The sequence below is a fragment of the Equus asinus genome, chromosome 14 (genome assembly GCF_041296235.1).
Source record: "Equus asinus isolate D_3611 breed Donkey chromosome 14, EquAss-T2T_v2, whole genome shotgun sequence".
Classification (NCBI taxonomy): Eukaryota; Metazoa; Chordata; class Mammalia; order Perissodactyla; family Equidae; genus Equus; species Equus asinus.
In genome coordinates, this window is record NC_091803.1 from 33,473,487 (window position 1) to 33,493,582 (window position 20,096).

The window sequence follows — 20,096 nt, forward strand, 5'->3', positions numbered from 1 at the left end:
GACACCTTGTAGGCCAGGGGAGAATGGAATGATATATTCAAAGTGCTAAAGGAAAGAAACTGTCAACCAAAAATACTTTACCCAGCAAAGATGACCTTCAGAATTGAAGGCTAAAAGAAGACCTTTCCTAGTAAACAAAAGCTGAGGGAATTCGTCACCACTAAACCAGCCTTACAAGAAATGCCAAATGTTCTTAAGCTCAAACAAAAGGATGCTAATTAGTAACATGAAAACATACAACACAGTGGTAAATGTAAGCATATAGTTAGATTCAAAATACCCTAATATTGTAATATGGTGATGTATTAACTACCTAACTCTAGAATAAAGGTTAAAGGAGAAACTTATTCAAAATAGCTTTAGCTTCAACAATTTGTTAATGGGCATACCATATAAAAAGATGTAAAATATGGTATCAAAAACATAAAAGGGGAAGTAAAAGGACAAAATTTTGTATGCAGAGTTAAACTGTTATCAGCATAAAATAGACTGATATATATACACACACATATATATCATATATATAACATATAATATATGATATATATGTAACAAATATATACGATGTTTTATGAAAGCCTCATGGGAACCACAAAGCAAAAATCTACAATAGATACACAAAAGCAAGAGAAAGGAATTAAAGCATACCACTATGTGAAATCATCAATTTATAAAGGAAGACAGCAACAAAAGAAGAAAATAAAAACGGAACTAGAAAACAATCAATAATACGGCATAAGTAATCCTTACCTATCAATAATTACTCTCAATGTTAATGAATTAAATTCTCCAATCAAAAAGGATAGTGTGGCCGGATGGATATAAAACAAGACCCAACCATATGCTGCCTACAAGAGACTCACTTCAGCTTTAAGGACATACACAGATTCAACGTGAAGGGATGGCAAAAGATACTCCATGCAAGAGGAAACCAAAAGAGAGTAGAGGTGGCTATATTCATATCAGACAAAATAAACTTTAAGCCAAAAATGGCACAAGAGACAAGGATGGTCATTATGAAATGATAAAGTGGTCAATTCATCTGTAAGATATAACTATCATAAATGATACCGACCCTGATATCAGTTTCCCCACATTAAACCCAGCATATATGGGGTTAAAACCAAAACACTCATTCCCTGCTTACTCTCTGGCTTCCTGGCTCCAGAATCCACTATCCTCCATGGAGACAGACACCATCAAGGACAAGCACCTGGACTATCTCTTCCCACAAAGAGATACGGGCTGGTGGGAAAGCTGCTGACCAGCAAGGTCATGAGCTCCCTCCTCTCTGCAGTGTCTCAAGGCCAAAGATAGGCTGATGGGAAAGCTCCGACCAGCAAGGACATATGCTCCCCCTCCCCTACCTAAAACCCCAAATAAAAACCCTTCCTTTTAGCTTTTCTGGGAGTTTGGGATTTGAGCATTAGCTGCCCTCTCTCCTTGCTCAGCGCTGCACAAAAATAAAATTCCTACTTTCTTCCACCACACCCGGTGTCAGAGATTGGCTTGCTGCACAACGGGTGAGTGAACTCACTTCAGGTTCGATAACATAAATATATATGCATCCAACTTTAGAGCACCTAAATATGTTAAGCAAGTACTAACTGATCTGAAGGGAGAAATAGATGACAATAAAATGTTACATAGGAGGCTTCAATACCCTATTTTCAGCAATGGATAGATAATCCAGACAGAAAATCAAGAAGGAAACATTGGACTTGAACAATAATTTAGACCAAATGGAACTAACAGACATATATAGAACATTCCATACAACCACAGCAGAATACACGTTCTTCTCAAGTGTACATGCAACATTCTCCAGAATAGATCAAATGATAGGTCACAAAACAAATTTTAGCAAATTTAAGAAGAGTGAAATCATATCGAGTATCTTTTCTGACCACGATGGTATGAAAGTAGAAATCAATAGCAGGAGGAAAGCTGGAAAATTAAAAAATATGCGGAGATTAAACAACATGCTCCTGAATAACCAAAGGCACAAAAAAAAAATCAAACGGAAATCAAGAAATATCTTGAAACAAATGAAAATGGAAGCAAAATGTATCAAAATTGCAGGAGCAGTTCTAAGAGGAAAATGTATAGCAATAAATGCTTATATTAAGAAACAATAACTATCTCAAACAACCTCAATTTACACCTCAAGGAACTATAAAAACAAGAACAAGTTAAGCCCAAAGTTAACAGAAGGAAGAAATAACAAAGATCAGAGCAGAAGTAAATGAAATAGAGACCAGAAAAACAATAGAAACGATCAATGAAACTAAGAGCTGGTTTTTTCAAAAGATAAACAAAATTGACAAACTTTTAGTTAGAGTAACTCAGAACAGAGACAGGACTCAAATAAAATTACAAATGAAAGAGGAGACATTACAACTGATACCACAGACATACAAAGGATTGTGAGACTACTATGAACAATTATATCCAACAAACTGGAAAACCTAGAAGAAACGGATAAATTCCTAGAAACATATAAACTAAGAAGACTGAATGATGAAGAAATAGAAAATCTGAACAAACCAATAATGAGCAAGGAGATTGAATCAGTAATCAAAAACCTCCCCAAACAGAATGCCCCAGAACCAGATGGTTTCTCTAGTGAATTCTACCAAGGATTTAAAGAATAATTAATGTCCATCCTTCTCAAACTCTTCCAAAAGAGGAGGGAACACTCTCAAACTCATTTTGTGAGGCCAGCAATACCCTGATACCAAAGTCAGATAAGGATACAAGAAAATTACAGACCCCTATCACTGGTGAATATAAACACAAAAATCCTTTTTTTTTTTTTATTAATGTTATGATAGATTACAACCTTGTGAGATTTCAGTTGTACATTTTTGTTAGTCATGTTGTGGGTACACCACTTTCCCCTCCGTACCCTCCCCCCACCCCCCCTTTTCCCTGGTAACCACCGATCAGATCTCCTTCTCAATATACTAATTTCCACCTATGAGTGGAGTCATATAGAGTTTGTCTTTCTCTGACTGACTTATTTCGCTTAATATAATGCCCTCGAGGTCCATCCACGTTGTTGTGAATGGGCCAATTTCGTCTTTTTTTATGGCTGAGTAGTATTCCATTGTGTATATATACCACATCTTCTTTATCCAATCATCAGTTTCTGGGCATGTAGGCTGGTTCCACGTCTTGGCTATTGTAAATAATGCTGCGATGAACATAGGGGTGCAATGGACTCTTGAGATATCTGATATCAGGTTCTTAGGATAGATACCCAGTAATGGGATGGCTGGGTCATAGGGTATTTCTATTTTTAACTTTTTGAGAAATCTCCATACTGTTTTCCATAGTGGCTGTACCAGTTTGCATTCCCACCAACAGTGTATGAGGGTTCCTCTTTCTCCACAACCTCTCCAACATTTGTCGTTCTTGGTTTTGGATGTTTTTGCCAATCTAACGGGGGTAAGGTGATATCTTAGTGTAGTTTTGATTTGCATTTCCCTGATGATTAGCGATGATGAACATCTTTTCATGTGTCTATTGGCCATATTCATATCTTCTTTTGAGAAATGTCTGTTCATGTCCTCTGCCCATTTTTTGATCGGGTTGTTTGTTTTTTTGTTGTTAAGCAGTGTGAGTTCTTTGTATATTATGGAGATTAACCCTTTGTCAGATAAGTGGCTTGTAAATATTTTTTCCCAATTAGTGAGCTGTTTTTTTGTTTCAATCCTGTTTTCCCTTGCCTTGAAGAAGCTCTTTAGTCTGATGAAGTCCCATTTGTTTATTCTTTCTATTGTTTCCCTCAACTGAGGAGTTACAGTGTCCGAAAAGATTCTTTTGAAATATAAACACAAAAATTCTAAACAAAATATTAGCAAACTGAATTCAACATCACACTAAAAGGATCATTCACCATGATAAGGGGATTTATCTCTGGGAAGCAAGGATGGTTCAACATATGCAAATTAATAAATGAGATACACCACATTAATAGAATGAATGATAAAGTCATATGATCATCTCAATAGATGCAGAAAAAGCATTTGACAAAATACAATCTTTCATGATAAAATGCTCAACAAATTGGGTACAGAAGGAACATAGCACAACATAATAAATGCCGTATATCACAAACCCAAGGGAACATCATACTCAGTGGTGAAAGGCTAAAAGCTTTTCCTTGAAGATATAAACTCCTGTATATAGATTCAAGTAATATTTGACAAGCGAGCCAATTATACTCAATAGGGAAAAGATAGTTTCTTCAATAAATGGTGTTGGGAAAACTGCATATCCATATGCAAAAGAATGAATCTGCACCCCTATTTCACAGCACTCACAAAAATTAACTAGAAATGGATTAAAGACAAACATAATACCCGAACCATAAAACTCCCAGAAGAAAACTAAGTAAAAAGCTCCTTGATATTGGTCTTGATGTTGGTATTATGGTTATGACATCAAAAGCGCAAGCAATGAAAACAAAAATAAACAAGGGGAACTATGTCAAACTAAAAAGCTTCTGCACAGCAAAGAAAACCATCATTAAAATGAAAAGTCAATCTACAAAATGGGAGAAAATATTTGCCATACATATATCTCCTAAAGGGTTAATATCCAAAGTACATAAAGAACTCATACAACTCCATAGTAAAAACCCAAATAATCCAATTTAAAAATAGGCAAATTGCCTAAATAGCCATTTCTCCAAAGAAGATATACAAATGGCGAACAGGTATATGAAAAGGTGCTCGACATTACTAATTATGAGGGAAATGCAAATCAAACCACAATGAGATATCAACTCACACCTGTTAGGATGGCTATCCTATAAAAGACAAGAGAAAACCAGTGCTGGTGAGGATGCAGAGAAAAGTGCACCCTGGTGCACTGTTGGTGGAATTGTAAATTGCTACAGCCACCGTGGAAAATAGTGTGGAAAATAGTATGGAATTTCCTCAAACAACTAAAAGAAGAACTATCATATGATCCACCAATCCACTTGTGGGTATATAACCAAAGGAAGTGAAATCACTATCTCAAATAGATATCTGCACCGCATGTTCAATGCAGCGTTATTCACAACAGGCAAGATATGGAAACAACCTAATGGTCTATTGACATTGAATGGATAAAGAAAATGTGATCTCTCTCTCTCTTCCTCAGAGTCAAAGAGGGAGAGAGAGAGAGAGAGAGAATGGTAGTTTCCTGGGGTGAGGGAGTGAGGGAAATGGGAAGATGCTGGTCAAAGGACACGAACTTCCAGCTACAAGATGACTAAGTTCTGGGGATTAGTGCACAGCCTGGTGACTATAATTAACAATACTGTATTGTATACTTGAAAATTGCTAACAGAGTAGATCTTTAAAGTTCTTACCACACGATAAAAAATTTTAACTCTGAGAGGTTATGGATGTGTTTATCCTTATTGTGGCAGTCTTTTTGCAACATATACATGTATCAAATTATCACATTGTATACCTTAAAGTTACATAACCTTATACATCAAATATATCTCAATAAATCTGGGGGGAAAAAAGATTTTCTGCTCAGGTCTCTCGAGATTCCATATGAACTGAAGGATGGATTTTTCTACTCCTTCCCCCCCACAAAAAATTAGGATTTTGATAGGGATTGCACTGAATCTAGATTTTGTGGGTGAGTATTGACATCTTAACAATATTAAATCTGCCAATCCAAGAACAGAGAATGTCTTTCCATTTATTTGTGTCTTCTTGAATTTCTTTCAGCAACATTTTGTCATTTTCAGTATACAAGACTTTTGCCTCCTTGATTAAGTTTATTCCTAAGTATTTTATTCTTTTCAGTGATATTATAAATGGAATTGTCTTCTTAACTTTGTGTTTGGATTGTTCATTGTTATGTATAGATACACAACTAATTATTGTGTGTTTATTTTGTATCCTGCAACTTTCCTGAATTTATTAACTCTAATAGTTTCTTTTGTGTGTAAAATATTAAGGGTTTTCTGCAAATAAGATCATGTTGTCTGAGAACAGAGGTAATTTTGCTTCTTGCTTTGCAATGTGGGTGATTTTTTTTTTTCTTTTGCTTGTCTAAATGCTCTGGCTAGGACTTCCTGTATTAGGTTGCATAGAAGTGTGAAAGCAGGCATCCTGGTATTATTCCTGATCTCAGAGGAAAAACTTTCAGTGTTTCAATATTGAGTCTGATTTTAGCTCAGGATTTATATATATCCTTTATTATGTTTAGGTAGTTTCCTTCTAATTTGTTTAGTCTTTTTTTTTATCATAAAAGTAATTAGCATTTTGTGAAATACTTTTTCCACATCAATCGGGGTGATCTTGTGTTTTTTTTTCCTTTCATTCTGCTAATGTGTTGCATTATGTGAACCAATTTTCGTATGTTCAACCATCCTCCCATTCTAGGAATAAACTGCATTTCATCATGGTATATAATTCTTTTAATGTGCTGTTGTATTCCGTTTGATAGTATTTTGTTAATGATTTTTGTATTAATATTCATCAGGGATGTTGGTCTGTAGTTTTTCTTGTAGTGTCCTTGTCTGGCTTTGGTGTCAGGGTAACGCTGGCTTTATTGAATGAGTTTGGAAGTGTTCTCTCCTTTACAATATTTTAGAAGACTATGAGAAGAATTGGTATTAATTCTTATTTAAATAGTAGAACTCACCAGTGAAGCCATCCAGTCCTAGGTTGTGCTTTGTTGGGAGGATTTGGATTACTGATCTGATCACCTTACCAGTTATAGGGCATTTTAGATTTTATATTTCTTCATGATTCAGCTTTGGTGGGTTGTGCATTTCTTGGAATTTGTCCCTTTCATCTAAGTTATCCTATTTTTTGGCATAAAATTGTTCATAGCACTCTTTATAATTCCTTTCGTGTCAAATCAATAATAATGTCCCTCCTTTCATTTCTGATTTAGTTATTTGAGTCTTCTCTCTTTTTTTTCTTGTCACCCTATCTAAAGGTTTCTCAAATATACTGATCTTTTCAAAGTGACAACTTTTGAGTTCATTGGTTTTCTCTATTGTTTTTCAATTCTCTACTTTGTTTATATCTGTTTCAATCTTTACTATTTCCCTCTTTCTGCTAGCATTGAGTTTAGTTTATTCTACTTTTTCTAGTTCCTTAAGGTATAAAGTTAGGTTGTTGCTTTGACAATTTTCTTCTTTATTGAGGTCATAATAGTTTATAACATTGTGAAATTTCAGTTGCACATTATTATTAGTGAGTCACGATATATATGTTCTACTTTACCCCTTATGCCGAACCCCCCCCCCAATCCTTTTCCCCTCTGGTAAGCACTAATCTCTTCTCTTTGTCCACATGTCTATCTTCCATATGTGAGTGAAATCATACAGTGTCCGTATTTCTCTGGCTTATTTCGCTTAACATAATACCCTCAAGGTCCATCCATGTTGTTGTAAATGGGAAAATTTTGTCTTTTTTATGGCTAAGTAGTATTCTATTGTATATGTATATACCACATCTTCTTTATCTATTCATCAGTCATTGAGTACTTGGGTTGCTTCCACATCTTGGCTATTGTGAATGATGCTGCAATGAACATAGGGGTGCATCAGTCTCTTTGAATTGTTGATTTAAAGTTCTTTGGGTAAATACCCAGGATTTAGATAGCTGGGTCATATGGTATTTCTATTTTTAATTTTTTGGAGAAATCTCCATACTGTTTTCTATAGTGATTGCATCCATTTGCAGTCCCATCAGCAGTGTATGAGAGTTCCCTTTTCTCCACATCCTCTCGAACATTTATTGTTTTTTGTCTTGGTAATTATAGCCATTCTAGCAGCTGTAAAGTGATATCTCATTGTGGTTTTGATTTACACTTCCCTAATGATTAGTGATGTTGAAATCTTTTCATGTGTGTGTTGGCCATCTGTATATCTTCTTTGGAAAAATGTCTGTTCATATCCTTGGCTCATTTTTTGATCAGGTTGTATGTTTTTGTTGTTGAGCTGTATGAGCTCTTTATATATTTTGGAAATTAACCCCTTGTCAGATATATGATTGCAAATTTCTCCCAGTTGGTGGATTGTCATTTCGTTTTGTTCCTGGTTTCCTTTGCTTGCAGAAGCTCTTTAGTCTGATGAAGTCCCATTTGTTTATTTTTTCTTTTGTTTCCCCTGCCCGAGTAGACATGGTATTCGAACAGATCCTTCTAAGACTGATGTCAAAGACTCTGTACTGCCTATATTTTCTTCCAGGAGTTTTATGGTTTCATGTCTTACCTTCAAGTCTTTAATCCATTTTGAGTTAATTTTGGTGTATGGCGAAAGTTAATGATCTACTTTCATTCTTTTGCACGTGGCTGTCCAGTTTTCGCAGCACCATTTATTGAAGAGACTTTCCTTTCTCCATTGTATGTTCTTGGCTTGTTTGTCAAAGATTAGCTGTCCACAGATGTGTAATTTTATTTATGGGCTTTCAATTCTGTTCCATTTATCTGTGTGTCTGTTTTTTTGTGCCAGTACCACGCTGTTTTGATTGCTACAGCTCTGTAGTATATTTTGAAGTCAGGGATTGTGATGCCTCCAGCTTTGTTCTTTTTTTCTCAGGATTGCTTTAGCTATTTGGTATCTTTTGTTGTTCCATGTGAATTTTAGGATTCTTTGTCCTATTTCTGTAAAGAATGTCATTGGGATTCTGATTGGGGTTGCATTGAATCTGTAGATTGCTTTAGGTAGTATGGGAATTTAACTATGCTTATTCTTCCAATCTATGTGCATGGAATATCTTTCCATTTCTTTATATCATCAGTTTTTTCAATAATGTTTTATAGTTCATTGTATAGGTTTTCAACTCCTTGGTTAAATTTATTCCTAGATATTTTAATTTTTTGTTGCCATTGCAAATGGGATTATATTCTTGAGTTCTCTTTCTGTTAGTTTATTATTAGAATAGAAATGCAACTGATTTTTGTAAGTTGATTTGGTACCCTGCAACTATGCTGTAGTTTTTGATATTTCTAATAGTTTTCCAATGGATTCTTTAGGAGTTTCTCTATATAAAATCATGTCATCTGCAAACAGTGAGAGTTTCACTTCTTCCCTGCCAATTTGGATACTTTTTATTTCTTTTTTCTTGACTAATTTCTCTGGCCAAAACCTCCAGCACTGTGTCAAATAACGAGTGGCAAGAATGGCCACACTTCTCTTGTTCCTGTTCTCAGAGGGATGGCTTTCAGGTTTTCCCCATTGAGTATGATGTCGACTGTGGGTTTGTCATATGTGGGCTTTATTATGTTGAAGTACTTTCCTTCTATACCCATTTTCTTGAGAGTTTTTATCATAAGTGGATGTTGGATCTTTTCAAATGCTTTTTCTGAATCTATTAAGATGATCATGTGACTTTTATTCCTCATTTTGTTAATGTCGTGTCTCACATTGATTGATTTGCAGATATTGAACCATCCCTGCATCCCTGGTATAAATCACACTTGGTCATGGTGTATGATCCTTTTAATGGATTCCTGTATTCAGTTTGCCAATATTTTGTTGAGGATTTTTGCATCTATGTTCATCTGTGATATTGGCCTATAATTTTCCTTCTTTGTGTTGTCCTTGTCTGGCTTTGGGATCATCATGATGTTGGCCCCATAGAATGTGTTAGGAAGTGTTCGATATTCTTCAGTTTCTTGGAATAGTTTGAAAAGGACAGGTATTAAATCTTCTCTGAATGTTTGGTAGACTGCTCCAGAGAAGCCATCTGGTCCTGCACTTTTGTTAGGGGAAGGTTTGTGATTACTGTTTCGATCTTTTGTGATTGATCTATTCAGATTCTCTATTTCTTGTTGACTCAGTTTGGGGAGGCTGTATGAGTCTAAGAATTTATCCATTTCTTCTAGATTGTCCAATTTGTTGGCATATAGTTTTTCATAGTGTTCTCTTATAATCCTTTGCATTTCTGTGGTATCTGTTGTAACTTCTCCTCTTTCATTTCTGATTTTTTGTATTTGAGCCTTCTCTCTTTGCTTCTTCTGAGTATGGCTAAGGGTTTGTCTATTTTGTTTGTCTTTTCAAAGAACCAGCTCTTAGTTTCACTGATCTTTTCTACTTTTTTTTTGTTTCACTTATTTCTGCTCTAATTTTTATTATTTCCCTCCTTCTGCTGACTTTGGGTTTTCTATGTGTTGTTGTGGTGTATTTTCATTTGTCTCCAGATATTTTTTTATTTCTCATTTAATTTATTCAATGACCTATCATTGTTCAGTAGAATGTTGCTTAGTTTCTACATCTTTGTCATGTTCCCAGTTTTCTTCTTGTAGTTGATTTCTAGTTTCCCAGCATTATGGTCAGAAAAGTTGCTTGATATGATTTCAATCTTCCTAAATTTATTGAGGTTTGCCTTGTTTCCCAACATATGGTCTATCTTTGAGAATGTTCCATGTGTACTTGAGAAGAGTGTATATTCTGCTGTTTTTGGATGTAGTGTTCTCTATATATCTAGTAAGTCCCTCTTGTCTAGTTTTTCATCTAATTCCGCTATTTCCTTGTAGACTTTCTGTATGGATGATCTATCCATTGATGTAAGTGGGGTGTTGAGGTCCCCGACTTTAATTGTGTTGCTCTTAATTTCTCCTTTTAGGTCTGTTAATAGTTACTTTATCTACTTTGGTGCTCCTGTGTTAGGTGCATATATATTCATGTGTTATGTCCTCTTTGTGGAGTTTCCCTTTTAGCATTATATACTACCTCTCTTTGTCTCTCATTGCCTTTTTTAATCTTGAAGTCTACCTTGTCTGATATAAGTATGGCAACACCTGCTTTCTTTTGTTTGCGTTAGCTTGGAGTATCATCTTCCATCCCTTCACTCTGAGCCTGTGTTTGTCTTTAGAGCTGCAATGTATTTCTGGAGGCAACATATTGTTGGGTCTTGTTTTTTAATCCATCCAGCCACTCTGTGTCTTTTGATTGGAGAATTCAGTCCACTATATTTAGGGTGATTATTGATATATGAGGGCTTAATGCTGACAGTTTATCACTTCTTTTTCAGTTGTTCTGTATGTCCATTGTTTCTTGCCCCATGTGTTTCGGACTGCCAATTCACTTTGGTGGTTCTCTATGATGGTTTTCTGTTTCCCCTTTATTTATCATATGTGCCTCATTCTTTTTTTGGTTTAGTGGTTACTGAGAGGCTTGTATAAATGATCTCATAGATGAGCTAGTCCATTTCCTGATAGCCTCTTATTTCCTTAATCTAAGCAGGTTCCATCCCTTTCTCTTCTCCATTAAAGTTATTGTTGTCACAATTTATTCTGTTATGTGTTGTGAATTTGTGGTTAAAATGAAGGGATTATAGTTATTTTTTATGTTTTCTTTCACTTTATCCTTAATGTTATAATTGTTTGCTAACCTGTTCTGATAGAGAGCTGCTATTTTCTGATTTTGCCTGCCTATTTATCTCCTTGCTCAAGGCTTTGTAAACCTTTTTTTCAGGTATGAATGCCTTCTTGGTCATTTCTTGGGGTGGGGGGTGTCTTGTGGAGATTAACTCCCTCAGCTTTTGTTGATCTGGGAAAGGTTTTATTTCTCCATCATATCTTAAGGATATTTGTACTGAATAGACTATTCTTGGGTGAATAATTTTGTCTTTCAGAATTTTGAATATATCATTCCTCTCTTGCCCAGCCTGTAAGGTTTCTGCTGAGAAATATGCTGAAAGTCTGCTAGGGGTTCCTTTGTAGGTTTTCTTCTGCCTTGCTGCCCTTAATATTTTTTCTTTGTCATTCACATTTTCCAGTTTCACTAATATATGCCTTGGAGAAGGTCTTTTTACATTGATGTAACTGGAGTTCTATTAGCTTCTTTTACTTGTAATTCCAGCTCCCCTCCCCAAGTTTGGGAAGTTCTCAGCTATTATTTCTTTGAACAAGCTCTCTGCTCCTTTTTTCTTCTCTTTCTCCTTCTGGAATACCTCCAGTACTTATGTTGGATTTCCTAATTGAGTCAGATATTTCTCAGAGAATTTATTCATTTCTTTTTAGTCTTAGTTCTCTCTCCTCCTCCATCTGAAGCATTTCTGTATTTCAGTTCTCTGAATTGCGAATTCTGTCCTCCATAATATTAGCTCTGTTATTTAAGGTCTCCAGATTCTTAAAATCTCGTTCATTGTGTTTTTCATCTCCAACATTTCTGACTTTTTTAATAGTTTCAATCTCTTTTGTGAAGAATTCCCTCTGTTCATTAATTTTATTCCTAATTTCACTTGTCTTTCTGAGTTTCCTTATAACTGAGTTTTTAAAATTATAGCTATTTTGAATTCTCTGGCATTTAAACCATAAATTTCTGTGCCTTCAGGATTGATTTCTGGGTGCTTGTCATTTGCTTTATGTTCTGGAGTGTTAATATACTTCTTAATACCATTTGATGGGGTGAATTTGTGCTGTCACACAGTGGTAGTATCTGGTCGCAGATTCAACCTGCCACCACTGGGGAGGGGGGCTGGGACTGTGTATTCTGAGCCCACCACAATCCCTGGCACCTGTGTCTGTCCTTTGGAAGCTATGCTGACAAGACCTGTCTGTGTTCGGCCACTGGCAACCACTGCTTAACACATGTATGCACAGGCCCTTTGGTGGGGATCCCTTGCAATGGCTAACTGGCTGAGCTGGTGCTCCAGGCAAGGGGAGGGGCACTTTCTTTCATGTGTGTAATCCCAGGGGTGCTCACACTCTGCACTTGCTGTCTGCTCTCCCAGTCTGCTCAGCTTGATGAAGATGCCTCTCAAGGTTGCTTAGCCTTCTCAGTGTGGAGCTTTCCGATGGGCTAGGAGGCAATGCCAAGAATGAAGGCATTCCCTTGGAGGGCTTCCCCCTCCCCCTACTCCTCTCAGAGCCATGTGCAGTCTTACACCCTAGATCACTGCCATTTGGAGAAAGAGAGCAGATCCCCTTACCTCCTTCCACTGCCTCCTGGGGGATCCAGCCCCTCCATCTTCAGGTGTATGGCTGTGTGGATCTCTCAGACATCTACTGTGTTGTGTAAATGTCCTCTGTTGGTTTATGCATGTCCTTTTCATTGTATCTTGGGAGAGTGTAAGGGAAGAGCTCACTCTGCCATAATGCTGATGTCAATCCCCCAGGTTTCTTTTTTAATGTAAGAATTTTAGCATTACTTTCACTGCATTCCTTAAGTTTTAATGTTATATTTTCATTTTCCTTTGTCTCACAATATTTTCTAATTTCCATTATTATTTCTTATTTGACCTGTTGGTTTTTAACAGTGTTTTTTCAAAAAATTTCCATATATTGATAGATTTCCCAGTTTTCTTTCTGCTATTCCTATCTAGTTTCATTCAGTTGTGATCAGAAAGTATAGTTTGTATGCTTTCAATCTTTTTAAGTTTATTAAGACTTATTTTCTGCCCTAACATATGGTCTATCCTAGAGATTCTTTCTTGTGTTTTCAAGAAAAACATGTATTCTGCTCTTTGTTGAGACAAGTTTTCTGTCATGTCTGTTAGGTCCAATTGTTCTACAACATTGTTCATGTCCTCTCATTCCTTATTGATCTTCTGTCTGGTTGCTCTATTTATTATTGAAAGTGGGGTATTGAAGTCTCCTATTATTGTACAACTGTTTATGTCTCTCTTCAGTTCTGTCCATGTTTGCCTCATGTGTTTAGGATATCTGTTGCATATATGTTTATAAAGGTTATATCTTCCTGGTGATTTTCCCCTTTTACCACTAGATAACGTCCTTCTTTGTGTCTTGTAACACTTTTTGACTTAGAGTCTATTTTGTCTGATATTAGTGTACATGCTCTCTTTCAGTTACTATTTGCATGGAGTATCTTTTCTCATTCTCTCACTTTCAACCTATGTGTGTCCTTAGACCTAAAGTGAGTGTCTTGTAGATAGCGTATAGTTAGATCCCTATTTTTATCTTCCAGTTTATGTCTTTTAATTGGGAAATTTAATCCATTTACGTTTACAGTAATTACTGATAGAGAAGGACTTATTACTTCTATTTTGTTATTTGTTTTTTACATATCTTGTAGCTTTTTCATCCTTCATTTCCTCCATCACTGATTTCTTTTGTGTTTAGTTGATTTTTTATAGTGGCACTTTTAATTCCCTTCTCATTTCCTTTTGTACATACTCTAAAGATATTTTCCTTCTATTTGCCCTGGACATTACATATAAGATTCTAAAGTTATAACCATCTATATTAAACTGATATTAGCTTAATTCAATCACATACAAAAACTCTACTCCTTCACAGATCTACTCGCCACTTTATGTTACTGATGTCACAATTACATCTTTACATATTATGTACCATTAACATTGATTTATAGTTAATGTATATTCTTTTGTCTTTTAAATTCTGCAGAAAAAAAGAATAGTTACAAACCAAAATCACAATAATAGTGGCTTTTACATTTGTCCATGTATTTGGTTTTACTGGAGAACTTCATATTTTCATATGTCTTTGTGATATTATGTAGTGTCTTCTCATGTCACTTTGAAGGACTACCTTTAAAATTTCTTGTAGGGAAGGTCTTATGGTAATGAACTTCCTCAGCTTTTATCTGGGAATGTCTTACCTTCTTCTTCAGTTTTGAAAGGCAGTTTTACTGAATATAGAATTCTTGGTTGACATGTTTTTGCTTTCAGCACTTTAAATATATCATCCTACTTCCTGCTGGTCTGTGAGATTTGAGCTGATAAATTTTCTGATAATCTCAGTGAAGAGTGTTTGTACGTGGTGAGTTGCTTTTCTCTTGCTGCTTTCAAGATTTGTTGTCTTTTGACAGTTTGAGTATAGTGTGTCTTGGTGTAGGTCTCTTTGGAGTTATCCTACATCAAGTTTGTTGAGCTTCTTGTATTAATATATCCAAGTTTTCAGCGTTATTTCTTCAAATAAATTCTCTGCCCCTTTCTCTATTTTTTTCCCCTTCTAGGACTCCCATAATATGTATCTTGGTCTGTTTTATGATGTACCATAAGTCCTTTAGGTCCTGTTCACTTTCCTTCATTCTTTTCCTCTTTTTGCTCATCAGATTCAATAATTTAAAATGATCTGTCTTCAAATTTGCTGATTCTTTCTTCTTCCTGCTCAAGTTTGCTGTTGAACACCTACAGTGAACTTTTCGATTCAGTTTTTGTATTTTTTAGCTCCAGAATTTGGTTCTTTTTTTATAATTTCTATCTTTAATAATGTTCTCACTTTGTTCATATATTGTTTTCTTTATTTCTTTTAGTTGCTTGTCCATATTTCCTTTACTTTCTTGAGCATATTTTAAGATAGCTGCTTTAAAATCTTTGTCCAGTAAATCCAAGGGCTGTGTTTCTTTAGGGTTGGTTCCTGGAGATTTATTTTATTCTTTTGAATGGAGTGTGTTTCCTTGTTTTTTTGGATGCCTTGTAATATTTTGTGGAAAATTGGACATTTGAAAAAAAAACCAGACTACATCCATGCAGAGACAGACCTTTACTAATTAGCCCAGCATGAAGCCTTCAGTTCTTCCCAGAAAAGGGCATGTGTCTTCCCTGGGCCTGTGTATATGCTTCCCCCCTCCAGTTCTCCATTATATATGGCTGCTTTTGAATGTCTTAATTTCCCTATGAGTTTCACCCCTGTTTCCTCTTGGGGCCTTAGATATTCTACTATATTCTGCTGTGTATAATCTCTTTCCCTTGGTGCTCACATGTCTGCAGCCGCCTTGGAGTTTTCACACACCTTCACATTTATCACTGCTTTTTGCAACCTCTAACATGATATCAAAACTATGCCACTATTCCCACATGAGTTTTGAGACAAGTAAAACCAAAATCAGTCCGTTATGCAGCCCCCTGATAGGCCTGAATATTGTAAAAACAAATTCTACTCTTTTCCTTCGATGCCAAGGGAGGAACCAAGAATTGAGTAGTTTTCGCTCAACTCACTATGCTGCCCCAGAAAGGGGGTGGGGCAAGGGTGAGCAAAAACACCACAAAATTTCCTACCATTTTGAGTTTAGCTTTTCTGAACTGGACATTCCCTTGGATGCTGCAGACTCTTGACTGGTTTCTATTAAAAGCTCTTTAAGCTAGCCTGTTGTTTACTAGATATTTCTATGGGAGAACAAGGGCTTGAGGCTTCCTATTCCACCATCTTTCTCAAAGAGTTGCTCAAATAATTTCTAATTAAGATAACTCCAAGATACTCAAAGAATGAACAAAAAAGATTTAATTTGATAATTTTACTATTGATATATCTGTGAAGTATAGTCTTTTTATTTTTGTATAAACAATATAATGTAGTAAAAAGGAACCACCTTATAAATCAGGGAAATTCGTTTCTCTCTCTTCTAATCAACTATGTGATCTTTGATAAATAATTGTTCATCTAGTGCTCCTGTAATGGAGGAGGAAAAGGAATATGTAATTTACTGATAGTTTCTATGCTACCCATCATATGATGTGTATGTTGTAAAATCAGGATAATGGAAGAAGTAATAAGCAACATTTCCAGGTGCCTTTTCATCTCTCACAATGGAACCTAAAGCATAAAAGAAAAACAACCTGACAAACCTAAAGGCTATATACTGACCTAAAGTAACACTGTCAACCAGACAGCAGCTGAAGAAAATACAAATGAAGCACCTGGACAGAAGTGATCAGTCTTGAATGAGGGAAGACTTACCTCTTACAGAGGTAATTTAGCATAGTGAGGGGGTTAACAGTGCAGGATCCCACCAAGCAGTGTTAAAATCCACTCCTTGCCCTAATACATACTAGCTGCATGACTTGGGGGCATAGTTAACATCTCCAAACTTCAATGTCCCCAACTTTAGCAAATATGATTGTTATAGATATTAAATGAGATAATTCAAGTACTGCCAAAAATATGTGTTCAATACATAATATCAATTATTACTACTATCTTTCAAATATATAAGTTTTGAGTAGCATCCCTATAAAGACTTCAGCCTAACCTGGTTATCTGTTTTTAGATATGGCCAATCTAGAAGACTTGTGGGAAGACTTTCAGGATTTGGAACATGATACCACACTGTGAGCCTGGCTTTATGTGAAATTCTATGCTAAATTTTATTAAACAAAATATTTTGATACTTTAATCCATTCCCTAGAAGGTGCAGCAAATGGCTGGTAGATGACCCAGACTCAACATGCCCCCATTAATAATTAATCTCATGACCAGTAGCCTTGGAGGATGATTCTTCCCTCTCATTTGGCTGCCTTTATGAGACTGATGACTAAAAACAGAAAAGAGCAACTAGCTAACTCTTCCAGTCAAGACCTTTCTTTGGAAGTGACACAAGCAGGTCTTCATCTACTAGCAGTCATTTTCTTTTTCTAAGTCTTACCTTGCACTTCCTTAGGTTTTTGTTTCTTAGCTTTTAGCATGCTCTCAACATTGTCTTTTAAATTCTGAGTCAATGGAGAATTTCCAGAAATTGAGTAAGGCACAATGGTTTCACCATATTGTTCCAAATCCATTTCCCTGGCAGGTTCTTCGATACGTCTTGTAAAGTTCACCTCTCTCATCAGAAAATAAACGATACCCAAGAGTCCCAGGATCTGCAGCAACACCAAATTCCAGTTGCGCCAAGTGAACATTGCCCTCTTTAAGAGCATGGCAAAGAACTGCTGGCAGTAAAGAGTCCACTGACAAGAGGAGAGAAGAATGTCATTACAATGGTCACAAACCTTAATGAAATCCATTAACATTGATGTTTTGAATCTTATGCTAGAAGACGTACACACTTCTATTTATTTATTTATTTATTTTAGGAAGATTAGCCCTGAGCTAACTGCTGCCAATCCTCCTCTTTTTGCTGAGGAAGGCTGGCCCTGAGCTAACATCCATGCCCATCTTCCTCTACTTTATATGTGGGATGCCTACCACTGCATGGCTTGCCACACAGTGCCATGTCCACACCTGGGATCCAAACCGGCGAACCCCGGGTTGCCCAAGCGGAACGTGCGCACTTAACTGCTTCGCCACTGGGCAGGCCCCCACACTTTTATAAATATATCCTTGAACAGAACATAGCCATAGTTAGCAGACTAGGTAACAAGCAAAACTTCATATTTGTATAACGTGTTGACTGAAAGGGTTAAAGCTTGGCTTCTAATCTAATTATACTGAAAACTTCAAAAGGATCATTTTTATTACTAATATATGCATAGCATCTCTGAGCAGAACAAATCACATCTATCTTTCTTTGTTAATGTAAAACCATGATCTTTCCATACTATCTCTATTTTATAAATGAAACATTTCCATAAAATGTGCATATGTAACAAGTTTCCATTGCTAGGTTTTAATCCATGTGATCTGCAGGGACGCGGATAGTCAGGAAAGAGAAGATGAATTTATTTTTAAACTGCAACAATATGCTCAGTATGTTTTTTTCCACTTCTAAATTTAAAGCACTGTGTCCAATGTTAATTTGAAAAATGTACTAAAATATACTATTTTTTCTATTTTTCCAGACTTTGTGGCTCATCTGTAGTTGATTTACTACATATTTTTCAGATTAACAATGGAACCTGTTGCTTTAAATGTAGAGACTTCACCTGAAAAGGTATCTGAATGTTGAAGAAAAGCATCTAGAACATATTACTTGACTATGTAACTAATAGTTTAAAAATATGTTCATCCTGTATTTCCCAACATTTTGGACACCCCATAACTTGTTGTGAGAAAATATCCCTAATCAATAAACCAGCATTTTCAGAATAAAACAATCAGCATTGGATGTTTGTCACTGACTAGAAATAAGGTAAAGTTCAGAAGGATAATTTTTTTCTCACACTGTCTTCAAGGTAGGAAAAAGTACTTTCTGTCTTTTAAAAGATGGGTGATGATTAGATCTAGTTCTAGCATAAAAGAATATGTTAAAACAAAAATCAACTTTTCCAGACTGGCCTGAAAATCTTCCTTCAGCTGCATCTTTATAAGAGGGGGAAATAGGGAAAAGTAATATAGCAGGAGAAATGTGTGAGCAAGCAGAGGAGGGAAATTACATTTCTTAAGTATCTGATTCACGCCAAACATTACACAGTTCACATTTCACCACCGTTAACTCATTAAAACAGACTCCTAGAGAATGAAATTGCAGTATAGATAATGTTAAATGACTTGGTCAAGGTCAAATAGTAATAAATGATAGAGCAGGAATTGCAGTCCTATCTGGCTCAAAATTCCACGTTCTTGTTATACAACACCCACTCTGCTTCACAACTGGCTCATAAGCCCCTCAGTGAAGGCGTGCTTATGGGCAACTCTGTGAAACATATATTCCATCTCAGAAATCCTAGTCTTTATTAGGGAAAATTGTAGGGAATAGATGACAGGAGAACAACGAAAGAAGTGCTTGGCAATCCAATGAGATTCCCCATGCTAATGAAGGCCCATACCAACTTGAGAATAGTCCACTAGGAAGTAGCAATGCATTCCAATGCATAAATTTAAATGCCTTTTATGTCTGTGAGTAGTGATAACTTTTACTAAGACCCTTTCTCAACTCTGAATGAACTAACAGTTTTGAAAACTGAGATAAGCGACTCTGAGGAGTAACAACAGTGAGCGCAAAATTGGATTTTAACCTATCATATTTCATGTTTGAATTAGAAAATTAATCGGATTGCTTTACAAACTGTTCATTATTTGGCTTTCTCTGGGTAAGAACTCCAAACTCTCCTTTCAATTCAAACATTATAGTGAAATGTATCTCTTTTATCCCATCCAAACATTTACCAGCAGTATGTTCATAGTGAAGATGCTCACCCCAGTATTAAACCTAATATGAGCGTGTTCACTTGAGCCAGAAGAAGTTGAGCTCTCAAAATTTCTGGGTACATTCATATTCTGGTTCATGTTTTCCTTTCTCTTTTCGAGATTTACGGAAGGGGTCTGGAGATCCGGATTATCCATTTTACTGACCCTACACAAACACACCGAAATTCATTTTAACCAGAACAGTGGTGCCTACATACCCAATCTATCACAAGATCTTCACAAATTGAGGCAAGAATTTTTAAAAACAAGCATGGTTATACAATGCTAACATTAACACTGAATAAAGTAAACTGAACTTAAAATTCTAAGACAATATCTTTTTTTAGGAG

General features: G+C 35.9%; 1 protein-coding gene across 3 annotated transcripts in view; it reads right to left on the reverse strand.

Moving 5' to 3' along the window:
* LOC106841750 (phospholipid-transporting ATPase ABCA3-like) overlaps positions 1–20,096 on the reverse strand; it is a 205,466-nt gene that overhangs the window by 52,449 nt on the left and 132,921 nt on the right. For all 3 annotated transcript variants that reach the window (XM_070484799.1, XM_070484800.1, XM_014857904.3), the window contains 2 exons: positions 19,756–19,912; positions 17,327–17,627 (listed from right to left, as the gene is read on the reverse strand). In XM_070484799.1, coding sequence (XP_070340900.1) covers positions 17,327–17,627; positions 19,756–19,912 — 458 coding nt within the window. The remainder of the gene's footprint in view (positions 1–17,326; positions 17,628–19,755; positions 19,913–20,096) is intronic.